Below are 16,888 nucleotides of genomic sequence, written 5' to 3'. Positions count from 1 at the left end.
GAAATTCTTGGCAATGAATAAAAAATGCCATATTTTCCTCTGTTTTTCCTTTTGCTTTTTTGTCTTCTTTCTTCTCCTCTTCTCTCTTATTAATTATACAGAGACTTCAACAAATCTCAAAGAAATAGTAGACAGGGAGTGATGTTTGTGATGTTTCTCCAATAACTCTCCAATAACTCACTGAAGGGATTAAGACGCAACAATAGATTATAAAAATAAAAGAAAGGAAGAATCAATGCGAAGAGTCCCATAAGATGAATGGTCCATCCGTATAGCTTGTCAAGGGAGGAAAGGTTGACTCATCGTTCGAAATCGCCAGGAAAAACTTTGGCCGATGCTTTTCGGCATTACTGGGAGAAACTCAAGATGACTAACCCGCTCTATTCCTGTCCGAACGTTATACACTTGTATCCAATGGGAAAGTGGGCTAGAACGCACGAAATATCAATCCCTCCTCGGTCGCGTGTTAAAACCTCCACGATGTTTTCACGGTTTCCGCGTTGATTATTTTTTGTTAACTATATCGGGGTTTTATTGGTCCGACTATTATTCTAAACGGTTAGTTTCTTTCTCCGTTCGGTATTTCATTGCTAACCGTTTCGATTATTATCTCGCTGTCACCTTATCAACGTGAACCCATTACGTTACTTGATTTCAAACATTTTAGCGAATTTCAAGCGAAATTCGTATCCTCTCAACGGTTCCTTGATCTGAAATACATTTTGGATCATCTGAACTCTAGAAGAGAGATTATAGTTGTAAGGAATGAGTAAAAGTCGACGCTATTCCAAGTATCCGCTACTTCACAGAGCCTAATTCAACCGAATACCAACCATTAGTCAAAGTAATTAAATTTAGGATACACGAGCCAAGTACCATGATTAATATGAACGCAGAGCTTTAGCAATGTTCGACTGATCTCCACAATAAACTACCAAATCGACAATACCAAATGATCAAAATTAAATTTGAACTCGGTTCCTCGAAAAGTCAATTCATACATCCAACACAGAATAATCTCGTTCATCCTCCTTTCCATTCCTCTCCGCGATTCCACGCGTAAGAGAAGAGTCTCGCGTCGAGCATCCCCGCGTTCGATTTTAATATCCGAACATCCGAAGCGCCGCTACGACAAAGGGCCATCGTCCAAAGTGTATCCGGCGTGAAAATGAAAAGTGATCGCGTCGCGGACCGATTCTCCTCGCGTCGTCGCTTCCCGAGTGGGCTGCTCGCTGATATTTTTATTGCCCGTACGCCGCTGTATTTATACGCCCTGTGTCCCTCTATATCGGGAACGAAAATATTCCTAGGTGGATCCGTGAAGAGTGGACGCGCGGTGCCACACGTTTCGCCCAAGTCCCGCTTGCCTTCCGCGATTTAGGCAGCCTGATTAAGATTAATCGACGACACCGACCAGACGGCTGCGGTTCGTTTTCACTGCCACAGGAAGATTTGACACGATTTGTCAAAGTCGTTACCGCGATTCCGCCGCGGATCAGTTTAGATTCGACCCCTGTCGGGGTGGATTAGGGGTGACGCGCGAGAACGAGGCCCGAGGAGTTTAATATCGGCCAGAAACGGAGCCAAAGAGCCTGGATTATCGATTTCGTTGGTAATTACGGTATAATAGATGGACCGCGGTCGTTGCTTTGCGATTCTAGCATACCTCGACTTTGATTCGACCTGTTCGAGGGTATTTGGGAAGACGTGCACGATTGGGGTTGAAAGTTCAACCCTATAATACTGTCTGTGAATTTTGTATGATTTGCGAATTCTCTCGAAAATAATAGAGGGTAGATACATTCGTTGGAATGCAAAGTTATGCATAAAATTAATGGATAATTACTAGTTTCACGTGTAGTGGTATTTTGAAAAAGTTTTTCGAAGTTCTTTCGTGGCGCCACCGCTGTTGAAGACGACAAATCCGAGCTTCCTCTGGAAGTTTCAACAGTGTCTCTGCCGATAACATTGCCGTTGGTCTCTGCTTTTCAGCTACCGAATACGTTGCTCACTGTGCAGTACAGCCAGGTTCGTCGTTTCCGCCTCGTTCTAGCGCTTCTCGAAAGTTGGCAGCACTAAATCCGGTTCGCGATGCGTTTAAATTTAAAATTTGGAAGCGTTTGGATGCTGCAGCAAAGCGTTGGGTGGATCGCAGATTCTAATTACCAGCAGCTCTCGCTTTATGCATTTTTTGAATCAAAATTTATACTTCACATCGAGTGATCAATGATCAATTGGAACAACGAATTTTATTTAAAGATCGCCTAATCTCTATGCGTTATACATTCTCATTGGAAAAATTAAGACTTAAATATTATTCAAGGGACTATAAAAGAAACTTCGTTTAAATCCAAGTAATCTTCTTTAAAAGTAGCAATCGACTTAATACTCCTCATCTCCTCCAATTCTTACCTCGCCATCGTCTCCTCCGCGAGTCGTCCTCGAAACAACACGACGACAGCAACGATAATACACCGGATTAACTCGTTATCGAGAGAGGAGGATATCAATTAGGCAAATCCGTCCGTCCTACAATTATATAGTTCGCATACCAAAGACAATTAAAGTCAACGGGAATAATTCAACAGGCCCAGTAGACGAGATTTTCCCAAGAACGCGGGACATACCTCGTTAACCGACGCCACTTATTAAAGTGTCGCCGTCCTCTCCAGGCCCGCATTACGCGTTCCAGCTAATAATGATTTCGTACCACGGACCCTCCTCCCTATCCCTCTGGCGTCGCTGGACCGGCCGTTCGAGTAACCCTCTCGAACTCGAACGGGTAATTAGCTTTCGAAACCCAGCCAAAGCCGTTCCTGTTCCCGGGACGAAAAGGAAACGTATAATACTCCGGTTAGTCGAGTAAAACAATCGACGACGCTTTAATTCGCTCGACTTCCTGCCGGTTGGCCCGCGCCCTCGCTTTATTTCGCCTTTTCCTAGGCGTCCGCTTTATCCAGCCAATCCGCGTCGGTACCTATCTCGAGGATCTTCCGGCCGATCCCTGCGGGTAAGGAGTTTCCGTTTTCGTCGAGCAGTTCCGCGGGCTCGTACAAAGGAGACGGAGGATTCACTCGCCGGAGAAGCGGTAAACCCTATACCCTCGCCCCGTTTCCTCGACAAAGACAGTTTGTCTTCTCCGTGCGCCGGATTCCATCGCGGAGAATGCTCTGGACAATTTTCGGGGGCCACCGTTGCGAGACCGTCTGACATTTCGCTGGGGTTTCGAGGCGAACGACTTTCGTCGATAATTATTCAATGAAACCAGTGTATCACCGATAACAAACCGTCGCATCCTCGTTACTTTTCTTTTAGAGAGGTCGAGATAAATTCGCTCTCGCGAACGTGAAGCCGATTTCCACAGATTTGATCTCTCGATGACCGATTTTAAAGGACCGCGCGACGTACTGCGGGCATTCTTATTGTCGTTCATCTAACCAGTCCATTGGTCCCTATTTCGATCGCACGGTCGATTACCCTGGACAGAACGTTTCCGTTTTCAAGGAGCGATTCCGCGACATCATACAAAGAGGACACGACCAGGCGAACCAAGCTCGCCAGAGGGACGCTAACCCTGCCCTCGTTTCCTCTACAAAGACGCCCGTTTTACCAGGCAGTTTGTCTCCTACGCGCGGCGGATTCCTCCGCGGAATCCTCCGGAGAATTCCGGGACCGCCGTATCCGGCCGCCTCGCTTCTTCGCCCTTGTCGAATATTACACGGCACCGTCGCCACGATTCCACGCGGTTAGCGTCGCTTTCGTTATCGGGCCAGGAAATTTCGCGGTTCACGCTACGACGGGTAACGATGTCCAGGCGGATGTGCTGCATTTGCATTTAAAGCGTGGTGGAAAACCTTTTCTTTTTAAATGAAACCATCGCTGGAACGGAGGAATCGCGTGTGTCGATAATTAATCGAACGTTTTAGACTATGAATTTTTACGCAGGAATTGTTTTTTTTTTAACTTTCATGAATTTTTTATAAGAAGGCTGTATGGTTTTAAAAGGAACGAATTATTTGTGACTTTGTCGGTTTTTGGTGGTAGACGATACGTAAGTAATGGAATCACGTGAACCAGAAATGCATCTATTTTACACGAGTTTACCAGAGTCTAGTTTTGATTTTTGAGAGAGAGATAGAGATACGAATGTCGCGAGGGACTCGACGCGTAAAGGTATATCGATACATGTATAACTACTGAACGTTACGCAATGTGGATCCCCCTTTTCGCTGCAGAACCTATCAAAATCGTAATCGTTCACAAGCTATCTCGATGCTCCCGAAGAATAATTCTCCGTCGCTGAAAATCCTCTCAAGGGGCAACTCGTCCCGCATAAAGTGCTTTGCGAGGAACGATTCCCTTCAAAATATTCTTCCGCGGAGCGATTCCCTCAGACAATACCTCGTCCTCCGGCATCGCGGGACATTCTCTCGAGGTACGAGACTCTCTTGTCTCTCCTCCGTTTCCCCCCCGTGAAACGTACTCTCAAAGCATGATTTCCTCGATACTTTCAAACAAAGCTACGGAAAGTATCCGGTCGCGACGAAGATGGAGGATCTTATTGTAAACTACGACGAGGTAAACTTGATAGTCGACTCGGTAGTTGGCTCTTCTCCTGCTGTAACTCGATAACTGCCATCCCCGTTCGATTCGAGGACAGCCAGGATATCATACAGGGGAGATCGTTCGCGGGTACTAATTTACTGGTATCCAGATTTGTTTGTTCATCTCCACCCCCATAAGTACTTCAGAAAAGTGTCCTCTTATACTCGTAACTCCAAGTTACGATAAATTTACTTCTCGCGATACGAAAGAAGTTACAGTTAACACCCCCAAAGATCTTTCGACAGATCGTCAGAGAAAGCGTCGAGACGGAAACGGGCTTCGGAAGAGCAGCCCTGTCCGAAGGCCGCGCGTTCGGTCGCAGCTCAGGTCTCCGTGCGGGCGCGGAAGCGTCGCGGAGCCGGGACGGCGCTGGCGAAGCGCTGGCGAGAGAGGACGCGAAGCTATTCTTAAAATAGGGCTCGAGTGAACGAAGCGAATGAACGAGAGAAGCCGATACGCGCGTGCGGCGAGGGCGGCGCGGGGTGTCGGGAGGGTAGGCCGGGAAGGGCGAGGCTCGGACGCGTTAACCAGAGTAAGAGGGAAAAAGCACGTACGAAAGAGGAACGTGCAGCCGTAGGCTCTCGGGAAAGAGCCGAGAAGACGGCGAAAAGAGAGGGAGCGAGGCGGCGTGCCTCGCGGGTCGCCGGCTCTTCTTCAGGGTCCGAGCTTCGTCCGAAACGAAGCGCCTCCGTAGCGCTCTCCTTCTTCTCTTATGAGACCGTGCCGTCGGGGACGACGCTTCGTCGAACCGTCCATCGTTCGATCGGTTCTCCACATTTTCACCACCGCGTGTCTTCTGTTTCATCATCGCTCTTCCCTTCACGCACCTCCTCCTCCGCCACTTCCTCCTCGCGCATATACTTTCTTTCAACGCAACGCCTCTCGTTGTTCGGCTCAGTCGCTGCCCCTTTCTTCCCGAGTTTGTCTCCGCGTCTCTCTTCTCTAGATCCCGGCTGTTCTAACGCTCGCTTCTCCGATCTTCCACCTTCGTTCTTCTGGCTCTTACCCTTCTCGGTTCGCACGCGGTCCTCGGGGGTGATACGAACGCGGTGCACGCTCGCGGGGGTGGTGGTGCTGGTGTGGTTTGGTGTCGGTGCTAGTGGTGGTGCTGGTTCTTTGGTGTTCTCGATGGTGTCGGTGGTTGATGGTGATTGGTGAATCCGCCACGAGCCAGCCGCTGCTCTCTCGCCCTTGGGGTCCCTTTCGCTTTCGTTCGCACGAGGAGGGGAGGCTGCGCGAATCATGGCGTCCTACAGGAGCTACGTAAGTGTTGCCACTCGTGTTTAAACGCGAAGGGACGCGTACACGCCTCGGGGAAACCTGGGGCCAACGATCGATGGATCGGCGAAGAGCCGCGACGGATCCGGGTAAACGTAATTCCGGCCGGCGGTTAATTGGAAACTTCGTTTCGGGCGAGGCGTTGTTTACGCGGCGCGGTGTCTTCATTAAATCGACGCCGTCCGCGGAACGGCGCGAAGTTATAATTGGTGTTCCCAGCGGTGTCATCGCACGAGACGAATTTTCGCGGACGCGACGCTGAAAAAGAAACAGAGGGACCAAACGCGCGCGTCTGCCGCGGCGAGACTTAATGTTGTCGACCGTTTTCGGCATCGGTGAACCGAAAAACGAGAAACTTTCTATGCTCCGCGCTCTCGCGTTCCACTGGACAGACAGACATTTCCCTCTATTTTCCGGCGAAACCGTTCGTGTGTCTCGATGCGTCCGTACACATGATTTCTTTATGTGGAGATAATATTACGTTGACGACAGGACGAACTATGCAGATATTGCTTCATGATTCTTTTACAGATGATACGACACAGTTGTCATGGTTCAAGATTTTTAATACAAGTCGCCAGTTTTCGGAGAAATGATGAGTACGCGGTATTAATGTGTCGTTTATGTGGACTACGGATGATGCAGCGTTTACAGGAAATCCAAAGAGAATCCTACTCGTACAAAAAGAAAAAGAAAAAAAAAAGAGAAAATATTCAAAGAACATGATCCTAATTAATTGATCAGGTATATTAGTTTACGTCTGTTTGAAAAAAGTCTGACAATTATTATTCGACCTGATCGAGCTTGTAATCGCGCGAGACCAACGCGATCGTGTCTCTCAATGACCTGTTTAAAGGGACGAGATGATGCTTGGTATTTATTGTACATGGCGTAGATATTATTAACTCGTTGATGGCTCTGCTCGCGTCTGACACGGACTATTCGTGACGCGTTTGTCGACGGTGTCGTCCATCTGGTTTGTTATCGAACCGGCTGATTTGCTCGATGGTTCGTTGAGTTGGAAAATATTTTTACACGAAACTTTCCTTGCGTGACATTTAGAGCGTAAGAATGTGTGAAGCGAATGAATGAGATTCAGTGGGTTCGAGTATTGCACCGACTTTTAGCGAATAACGTAGGGTAGGTTGGTTTATGACCAGTTTAATATCTTTCTTCTTCAATATGAGCGTTACATCATCGTTGCGATTTCTTGGCAAGATTGTTCGATGAGTTTGGTAAAACGAAACAATCTTTTATACCATCTACGTGCTGGAAGTTGTTAACTTTGCGAGAAACACGTGTGCAAGGATTATGGATAACTATATTTCATTAAAATCATCCGCAAAGCACTAATAATGTATCCAAGATACATTCAATTCATTACGGATTTAGTGTCTCGTCAAATGACATCGTAAAGCTTCGACGGCACGTTTTTAAAGTATAAACCATTAAACCGAATATAAAATTCCAAACCGTACGACGATAAACTAAATACAAGATCGTAAACCTACAAATGGCGTGCCATATAAAAAGCGGTAACCTAAAAACTAATAAATGGAGCGTGGCGTAAAAAAAATTGAGAATTATTGCCGCGAAATAAAAGGCGAATTAACAGCCGAGAAATGGCGGCGGCGCATCGAACACAATGACGAGAAACAAAGGAAGGATAATAACGAGGACAAGCCCCGAATTTTCTGAAATAAAAAGTCCCGCATTTTAAAATAACCGCAGTCCCTTCGTTTTAACCGGAAACGCGCGTGACGGACGAGTATTTCGGACGGGTTTCGTTCCCCCGCGCGGTTCTGCCCGCTGCATCGCGCGCGTAATCTGACTCTCGGGCTGTAATTATGCAATGTAAATGAGGATCCATTAACGTTATCGTCCGAAGGCCGCGAACGCTCGCGTCCCGTGCGTTTCGTGCGTTTCCCGCGTCTCTGTTTACGAAACGCCGGGAATTTAAGACCGACGTACGCCACCCCCTCGTCGCCGCGTATCTTTTTGCCGTCGATCGCACGCACGTGTTACGAATATTCGTGCTCGAGGTACCAAGCACACTAGCCCGTTTCATAGGTTCGCCAAAATCTGCTGTAACAGGTTTTACTACGCCCCATTTCCTTCTCGATGAATTTAGCCGGTCGGCAGCGTTATTCCTCCAACCACTTACAAACTGTACTTATTCCACGTTCAGATACTTAATTCCCTACCAAATTCCAAAATACAAAACACTTTCCTTAAAAAGTGACAAAAATTCGACGAAGTATTGCGCACACTGCAGCGTGCACCCCTATTTTTATACCCCACCCCAATTGCTCTACATTAAAGAAAAGCAATCGCAAACCTTCTCCAACCGTTCCTATCGACGTGTTAATCGTCCTAGAACGAACGACCGATCCAAAGGAATCCGAAATTGCGAGAAAAGATCGGAAAACTCGTTCGCAAACGCGGGAAGATTAACGGCTGGGGATCAGCAAGTAGATAGGGTACGGTCGGTGGTCAGACAGAGCGTCGGGCGTCGTAAGCCACTGCACTGCGCGGGTCCGATAATAATACATAGTCCGGCTGGCAGCGGCCCGGAGGTAAACATTTACCGAAGGAGCCCCGGACTCGCCAGGCACGGGAGCACGGATTCCGGGTGTGCACCTCTCGGAAACGCGTTCATACGGCCGGCCTCAGGTCGTGCCGCGGCCAGCAAAATTAGCTGGGCCTTTCCCAGACGACGTCTGCCTGCCGGCGGTGCGCTCGTGTAAACCTTTCCTCCGCCTCTGCCACGAATATGCGCACCCGCGTTCGCACCACCGGCACCAGCGGTATACACCGCGCTACGTTTAGGCAATTAGGGTTGCTGGATGCTTTGAGGTGGCCCTTAACGAATCGACGCTTTTCTTTTTCCGCCTCGACGAGTTGAAAGACGGGTAAAGTGTTTCACGGCGGGATTGAATTAGGTTCCCGTGTTCTATGCTGGTCGAAAGTTTCGGACCTGGTGAAGGGTGGATCGAGTTCCGTGGAATTTCATTTTTCATACCGATTTATGTTGGTTTGCGTGATGAAAGTTTGCTTTCCCTATATCTGGTTAATTCGGAAATATATTCCAGCCCGGTTCCATTGAATATTCTATACACTGGGTGTCAAGTTTCAAAGGAAATTGACGGGGCAGCCGATCGACCTTTCCCCTGAGCTTTTCGCTGCGAAGCCTGATAAAGAATATCCCTGGCCGGTTCAGCCGACAGCTTTAAGGAAGCACCCGGGGGGACGAGCAGTTTTGGCCCCGTCCATTGGACTTCTTTAAACACGGCTGCGCGATATCTTCTCCCTTTCAAACTTTCCGGAGTGAGAACTCGTCGAAGAGGATTTCTGCGGACGGATGAATCTTAATGTCTGCGATATGCTGGCTTTGCTGCTCGCGATACTGAACTCGAAGTTTATCGTGTTACTAGCGTTCTTGTTTAATTTCATTTATTTCCGTTTGTACAATAAAGAATTAAATTATTTTTTTTTATTTCCCGCAACTCTTTCTTTTCGACATGTCGAGACAGTTGACAAATTCCAAATTATATATTAAGCTGCGAACGTGCGTGGCACACGGGTTTTTCGTGCCTCGAATAATCACCGCAAGTGGTCCATGCCACGGTGAACGACGAAAGAAGAAACGGATGTACATTGGCTAACAAGTTGCTTATATTTAAAGCTGACATTTAATGGCGAACGGTGACTTCAGTGGAATTATTTTACGTAATAACGAGAATTTCGTCCATCGACGTCGCAACTCTGTAACGACGTAAGTAAACGATGCAAGGTACGTAGCAGACGGGGCGGATGATAAATTTAGCCGGGGTACAACGTGTTTGCGTTCCACTTCCTAGACGCGAAATCGAACAAGTTGGTTTTTAAGCTCGCGCCCCGACACGACCGCCTGCGACGTGAACTTTTGGCAAACCGAGCCGAGTCGGTCGATCAATCGCGATTCGTCAGCTTCGTAAACACCTGAACAGAATTCATTTCAATCGCTCGTGTGTAACTTCCGCTACGATATCGAATCACTTCCCGTACATTTATTCCGTTCCTCGATGACCTACATAATCCAGCAACCTGTCAGTCACTTTGTAACAGACGACTCCGAGTCAGAGGATAATTTTTCTGGCTGGAATACCACGGAATTTCTGCAATTAGCATGGATCATAAATAATCCACCGTCAGTCGTTCGAAATATAAAAAGGAGAATGATAAGCAGGAGATATCCTGAATTCTATACGATTCGACACAGAGTGGTTCGTTGGAGGACCTCTTTCGATGCATAAAAGCGGCGATTAAACGAAAGGAGGGGGGCCAGAAACGTCTTCGTAATATCGCTCGTTAATAACTTTGCCTGAAAAGACGGGCACGCGCTCGAAACAGCTTGAATGCGATTAAACGTTACGTGGAAGATCCGACGGGGATAAAAGACACGTCGGGACGAGGAGCCGGGCGAAGAGGGATGAAGAGGTAGACAGCCGGATGAAGTGGCTCCAGAACTGAAGATAGAGAAAAAGATTTAACGGCCCTTTTGAATATTTCAAGGCGAATCGTTGCTACGAGACGATTTAATTGAGCGTTCTCCACTCACCCTCTCGACTCTCGCCGCGCAGCCCCTACGGAGGACCGTAGACGGGAGATGCATATGCATCCATGGTTCGCGCGTCACCGCCGTGCATCGTATGCAGTCACCGCTAAATGGTCGAACACGTGCTTCCCTAATCGCTTCGATGTTCGTGAGATGTGTGCCTTTCGCGTATGGTCACTGGATAATACGTATCGAGTACCTTGCGGCACGTGGACTGCACTTTAGGGGTTGCGTGCTAGATGCATAATGATATTCACTTATTGAGATCCCACTCTGCGTTTCAATAATATCCTCTAACGTGAAATTATTCAATCAGAAGCAGTAGACTCTTCAAAATGAGTTATCGCGTTCCGTCTCATTAAAAAAGAGGGCAACAATCATTTATTTCAGCCAATTGAACAACCCAATTAAACGATAAATGCCAAAATTCGCCCGACGATTCTTCAAACAAGATGGTTCGCAGGATTTTTCACGTTGACCCGATAAATCTCAATGAACGAAACGAAACTACACCATCAACCCTTGACGCGTCGCCCGTTGATGTTCTAAGCGCCAGCTCGATTTAACCAGCTCGGCGACAAATTGCACGTTAATGCTAGGACGGGCCATCCGGTAAAAGCGGCGTCGCGATAACGCCCGAGCTTTTCATTGCGCCCATGTCGCGGTAATAATTTGTGCTCGCCGCGAACAGCCCAGCCAGTATTTCGACAATGTTTTGTGCACCACGTTCGTCGTCGACGATGCATAACCAATCCATGTTTGATGCCTCTGCGCTGCTATCGAATACAGGTGTCCCCGATGGCCGATCCTGATCGCGCGGCACTGCGAGAAACGGTAGAGTTGGAGAAATTTCATGGAATGGGTTTTAATAATAAATCGTATAATTTAACATCCAACTGCTGGAAAGTGGTTTTCCTCGTTCTTCGTAAAAATTTTCGAAACTAAACGCAGCAAGCTCTATATTAGTTGAAAGTAGCCGAAACCATCCCTTCGGTAGAAGATATTTTTAAATGGGAGAAAAGACGTCCGAAAATCTTTCGTTTCAGTTTCAGGTTCGAAAAATACCAGTTCGATTCACGGTTAAAAGGCGAGCGTCCGCCGTTTGATTTGTCGTGTTTTCCGAGCCGAGGAAGCCCGCGTTTTTCAGGAAGCGTCGTTTTAAAATACGTCCACCGTATTGTTCGAGACCGCGCGCTGCGCCCCGTGATATTCTAGAAAATATCGTTTTCTCTTCCTTCCGTTTGCTCTCGTTGCACCGTTCCCATTCTGTGTCCCTTTCCCTCGCCGTGTCCGTCTGCCGACCATTTCGCTCCGCGCGAGTACGCGTACACGGCGGTGGATACTCCAGAGGGAGAGCATGGACGAAGACCTCGCGGCTATATTTAAACGGACTCGTAGACATCGCCTCGACTTTCCTTTTTTTCCGCCCGACATGCCGCGGTGAAGCATCTGGCTGTTCCGTTTCGAAAAACTGCACAACCGTGACAGCCACTCGCGTCCTCCTGGAAATCGCGGACAGCGGCGGAAACCGCGACGCGATCCACCCCCTCGGTTCACCTGTGGCCGCTGGCTGCTCGCGTATCCTTGCGAGCTGCTTTGCAGCCCTGACAGCCTTCTTTATTCGTTTCTACGCGTTCTTCATTCTTTAATGCTGATCGTAAGTTGAACTTGCGTCGTTCTCGTTAAACATTATCATGAGAAATCTGTTGGCTTTGTCGCAATTTGAAAATATTTAGAGAGCGATCGTTTAAATTTTAACTTTCCACTTCAAACGAATGTGTAATACATTTACGATGAAATTTACTAACTGAATTTTGCCACGTTGTTATGCGCAACGAAGCAAAAATTCTGATAAATAAATCTTCTTCTTGGCAAACCGTTGCTTCCCATCCGTCGGAGCAAGTAACCAAACAAAGGAGAAACGGGCTGGAAAATATTAAAACTGTTAGCTGTCGAATGAACGATATTTCGTGTATGTGAAGTTAATATTTGGAAACTCGACGGACGCATAGAATGGCACACAAAACACTGTCGCAATTTTTTTCGCTTCTTCCTCTTTTTTTTTTTTATCGCGAAGTTGTATCGACACGGACGTTTGAAAACCGTGCCGGAAGAAGCGTGCAAACGTCGCTGTCTTGTTAGCGAGGACCAATATTTGCCGACAGAAAGGACAACAGCAGGTTCCGCACACACAGCTGATCTCGTGGATCAATTGTTCGCATTGAAATCAATTTTCTGATTCGGTCCAGCTACAGGTCTGCACCCCGCGCTGCGTCAGCCAATCCACTAGTTCAAATCGTAGCTGTTGCCAATTTCTCTGCCCACAATAATGCTTAAAATTCTAGTGGAATGAACAATTTTTATGGTTGCGATGCAGAAACGATATATATATACATTTCCGTACTCAATTTGCTTTAATAATTACCAGCTGCGATACACAAAATAAATTTGAACAGCGCACGGTCACGCACATAGAATAAAAGTCGGTTACCATCCGCGGTAAGAAAGAAATGACACCGTTTCCCGCGCATTTCGGGAAAAAACTCGACACTCAGACCACCATTAAAACGGGCCCGAGTGCGTTTCTATTTATACGCGGATTCTTCAGAACTCCGCGCTAGGGATGTTCAATCTCTCGTTTCACCCGGCGCTTTCACTTCGTATTAATTAAACTGCGCCCGTTGTCATTCTGCCGCGAAATAAATAGCCACGAACTAAAAGCCACGCGTGACTCCGCAAGGTGCCTGAGAAATTGGCAGAGCACCACGAATCGGCCCGAGTACGTTGCTCTCCCTGTGACTCGCCGAAATTCGACCCGGACGCTTTCTTTCCGTTAACCCGTTCCGTTTCGATGGAACTCGCCGTTTGTCACGTTTTGCTGATTTCCGCCGGCTACAGGACACGGATGATGATCCAGTCGGCGCTGGACAATCGGCCAAAAGCAACCGTTTCCTGGTCGAGCCAGGCAAAAACAGCCGGCCCGACTCTTTGACGACTACGGACTTACGTGCGCGTCTCCCGTAAGAAACGTTTGCGTGTCAAAGTGCAGAAAGAATCGAATAAAGTATTTCCTTTCGTGCTCGCATGCGTTCCCATTTTACTCTAATATTTTTGCATACACCGGATTTGCGTGCGTTTGTTTTCGAGAGGGAGACTGCCAACTATTTCTCTGTCCTTTGAATAGTCTCACGAGCGAACGAGTCCTCTATAGCTCTTCTTCGAGTTCGTTGCGCCACGTTTATAAATTCTAGTAAAACGACGCTTGTAGAAACTGTTTACGGTATGATCGTTTTAGTGGTGAGCGGTTGGAGTTATTGCTCGTCGAGCAATGAGAATAAGAAGCGAACCATTCGGGGGTGAATTTCGAGGGATATCGCTGGACGTTAAATGTTACAGTGCAGAAAGTAGAAAACGCGGGGGATGGAAGTGTCTCTTTCCCGTAATGCGTAAATAATTTAGAGACGGAGGCAGAAATGGGGATAGTGAGTGACGTTAAATATTAGAGTCTGGAAAGTTGAAAGGGTCGCGAGGCTGGATAGGTGGGATTTGTCGTTCCGCCTGTTTTATTATTTACAAACTCTATCAGATGGATAGAAGGGTGTTATGGAAGCGAAAGAAGTGTGCGAGCATCTTGTTCTTCTTTTTTCAAACTTTCTACCTTACAGATATGCATTCTTCCACGTCCAACGAGCGATAATTCTGTCTGTATAGTATATCGATGATAATTGCTACTTAAATACCAACGATTCAAAGTTGTAGCGATGCGTCGAGAGGATTTAAGTAGCCATGGAAACGAGGAAACAATTATGACGGGCCAATTGAGAGGAGTCACGACGTCGTCTGAATTGCGACGGGCGATTTATCAGTACGTAGCAGCGTCTAGAGGCCCTGATACCAAAGTCTTCGCCCGCAACTTCCGGCAACTTATACGGCACCGGAAGTTTTCCAATTACGCGGCGACGGCGTTGCTGTTTCTCCGTCGAAGCGTTTAGTTCTTGACATTCTCTCGTCGCCACTTTTGCGGCTGGGAACGGTCTTCATTGAAAGACTTTTGCTCTCGCCTGGATCTCGCGAAACTTCATTAAATATCTTCAACCCTCCGATGGCTTGCAACGCGGCTCGCGGCTCAAATTAATTGGATATACCGCCGAGCGAGTCAGCTCTGCGCGCTGTAATGGATCCGCGCGACGACATTGTCAATGGACGATGCACTTGCCGTAATTAGACGACGCCTTTAATTATAATCGAATTCTAAATCGCAAATTCGTATCTCGCGATAATCGTAGCAGAGGCGCGTCAATTTCGAGGGAGACACCGCTCGGGAACGCAATCAATCGGACGTTTCGACGCGAGATTTATTCGAAACGAGGAAACGGAGTTTCGAAAATATCAGCGCGCGACGATTTGCCATTTGCCAAAAACCCGGTTCGACAGAAAGCGGAATGCATCGATTCATTTCGCCGGCGAATCGAAATAAAGGTTGCGCAACCAGCCGGGAAAAACCGGGAAGTGAAATTGGAGGATGCGCGATCCTTGCCAAAAGTCCGCCCCGGCAAATGTCATACGAGATACACACTTTCTCGTCGCGCACGTGTCAACCGGACACCCGGAGTGGCCGAAATCGTTCCCCCGATTCACGCATCGAAATACTGAAAAACTTGGCCGGGGTCCAGCTGGTGAAACGTGAAATAACAGTCGGCCGAAATGGATCGTCGAACATCGGCCTAATCGGCATTTTGTAAGGTAAACACGAACAGACGTTATCGCTTTCTTCGGACAGTGTTTCTAGCTACCATGCTTCCTGCCACCCGTTCTCGGCTACTATTGTTAGAGTGCGTGTACGCGGAAGATGCCTCGCTGACTTGCGGTCGCGGTTTACAAGGTGTACCGTGAAAAAGCCAACCGTAATTGTTCGACGATTCGATACGCGTGGACGTAACAGGACTCGATGTAGAAGTTTGCTCGAACAATCGGTTATTTGTTATAATAAAAAAAGCATGGAGGGTTATTTAGGAGCGATATTTGCGAAACAGTCGAACCTCGAATCGAGAGGGACCTAATTTACGACGCTTTCGACACCGTCTGTCGACTCCCATCACTGCTCAGGTCCTTGGTGACGAATGCCAAGTGAGCGCCCTGCACGTTCGAAGTTTCGCGTTCCTTTTCAAGCACAGTCGATACTTGGACGCCACCTCTGCACCTTTCGACGATCCGTCGCCTCTCGCGGTCGAGGTTTACATTGCGGTCGCGTTGAACGTTGTCCATTTTTCCGCAGCGTTCGTGCAGCATACCGAGAGCAGAGTATCTTTCTGACTCACCTTCGAAACTTCGTTTGAATTAATCGAGTTGCTTGAATTCAATTCTTTATTATCGCTGTGATCTGAGATCACTTCAGACGACAGCGAGCTTCTTTTTTACTTGGCTTTGTTCATCCTTTCGCATCTCAAGCGAAGTCTTGAGCGAAATGGACGCCATTTTAGGTGTCTGTCGCTCGAGGTCTGGTTACTTAAGGCAATTTGACTTGTATCAATATGAAGCGGGCTACTGAAGTTGCGTTCATTAAATCGAGCAACTTCAATTTGCGCGACTTGACCATTTTGACCGAGGCTCTTCATCATCTTGAATGACAATTGAAAACTCTCAATGCAACCGCCGTATCAACCTCGACGGCGAGCAGTCAGACGTCGTTGACAGATATCGCCATCGCAATAAACCAGTGAAAGTAGCGAATTACGAGAGAGCACGGAATGCAGACGATACTTTCAACATCCAAGTGTCCCAATTTTATTTAAATGCCTGATCCGATTAAAAATTGACGCCGCACAGGACTTCGTATTCTCCGTACGATTATTATAGCGAATATTGTGACACGAATGGTCAAAGTGCAGAGAATAATTCTAAATCCAATTCCACGGACAAGTGACTTAAATCCGGTACGTTTCAAAAATATGCTCCGCGCGCGTTTAAAAATTCATCAAACTCGATAAAACGATTTCGCCCTCCGCCGGAGTTTTAAATATCGCGTTTGAGAAAAAACCGCGCAGTTTCGCGGAGCGAATAGCGCTGGAAGTAAATTAAATTTCCTGTCTTCCCGATCCCATTTCCCCCGGTGTTCTCGCGCTCGTAAAACGGAGCATTATTTTCGACGTATTAATCCACGCGCGCGGTAGGAACCGGGAACGGAATCTCCGGTTGGGATCATTTCCGCGAAGGCATCACGAAAGTTCCCCCGGATCTCTCCGCGGGAACCATATTTCGTTAAATATACGACAAATTACGCTGCTCTTCATTCTTTTCGGGCTTCGAGCGAGTTTTTCTCGAAACGAATCGAGAATGAACCGCGTTCTCCAGAGGGACGGGAAGCTACGGTTCGTTACTTTTAATGAAACGTCAGAAGATTATCATCCG

General features: G+C 47.5%; 3 protein-coding genes across 3 annotated transcripts in view; 1 reads left to right on the top strand and 2 right to left on the bottom strand.

Annotated features, from left to right (window-relative positions):
• Positions 1 to 16,888, bottom strand: part of LOC143422093 (RISC-loading complex subunit TARBP2) — a 373,185-nt gene that overhangs the window by 33,826 nt on the left and 322,471 nt on the right. The gene's annotated exons all lie outside the window — the stretch shown is intronic.
• Positions 1 to 16,888, bottom strand: part of LOC143422087 (2-aminoadipate transaminase) — a 129,610-nt gene that overhangs the window by 67,853 nt on the left and 44,869 nt on the right. The window lies entirely within an intron of this gene.
• Positions 5,603 to 16,888, top strand: part of LOC143422104 (uncharacterized) — a 29,549-nt gene continuing 18,263 nt past the window's right edge. The window contains exon 1 of the mRNA XM_076892511.1: positions 5,603 to 5,868. Within this exon, the coding sequence (XP_076748626.1) occupies positions 5,848 to 5,868 (21 nt within the window). The 5' untranslated portion in view covers positions 5,603 to 5,847. The remainder of the gene's footprint in view (positions 5,869 to 16,888) is intronic.

This window comes from Xylocopa sonorina, chromosome 3 (genome assembly GCF_050948175.1).
Source record: "Xylocopa sonorina isolate GNS202 chromosome 3, iyXylSono1_principal, whole genome shotgun sequence".
Taxonomy (NCBI): domain Eukaryota; kingdom Metazoa; phylum Arthropoda; class Insecta; order Hymenoptera; family Apidae; genus Xylocopa; species Xylocopa sonorina.
The sequence above is the reverse complement of the archived record's forward strand: the minus strand, read 5'-3'. Positions and strand labels throughout refer to the sequence as shown.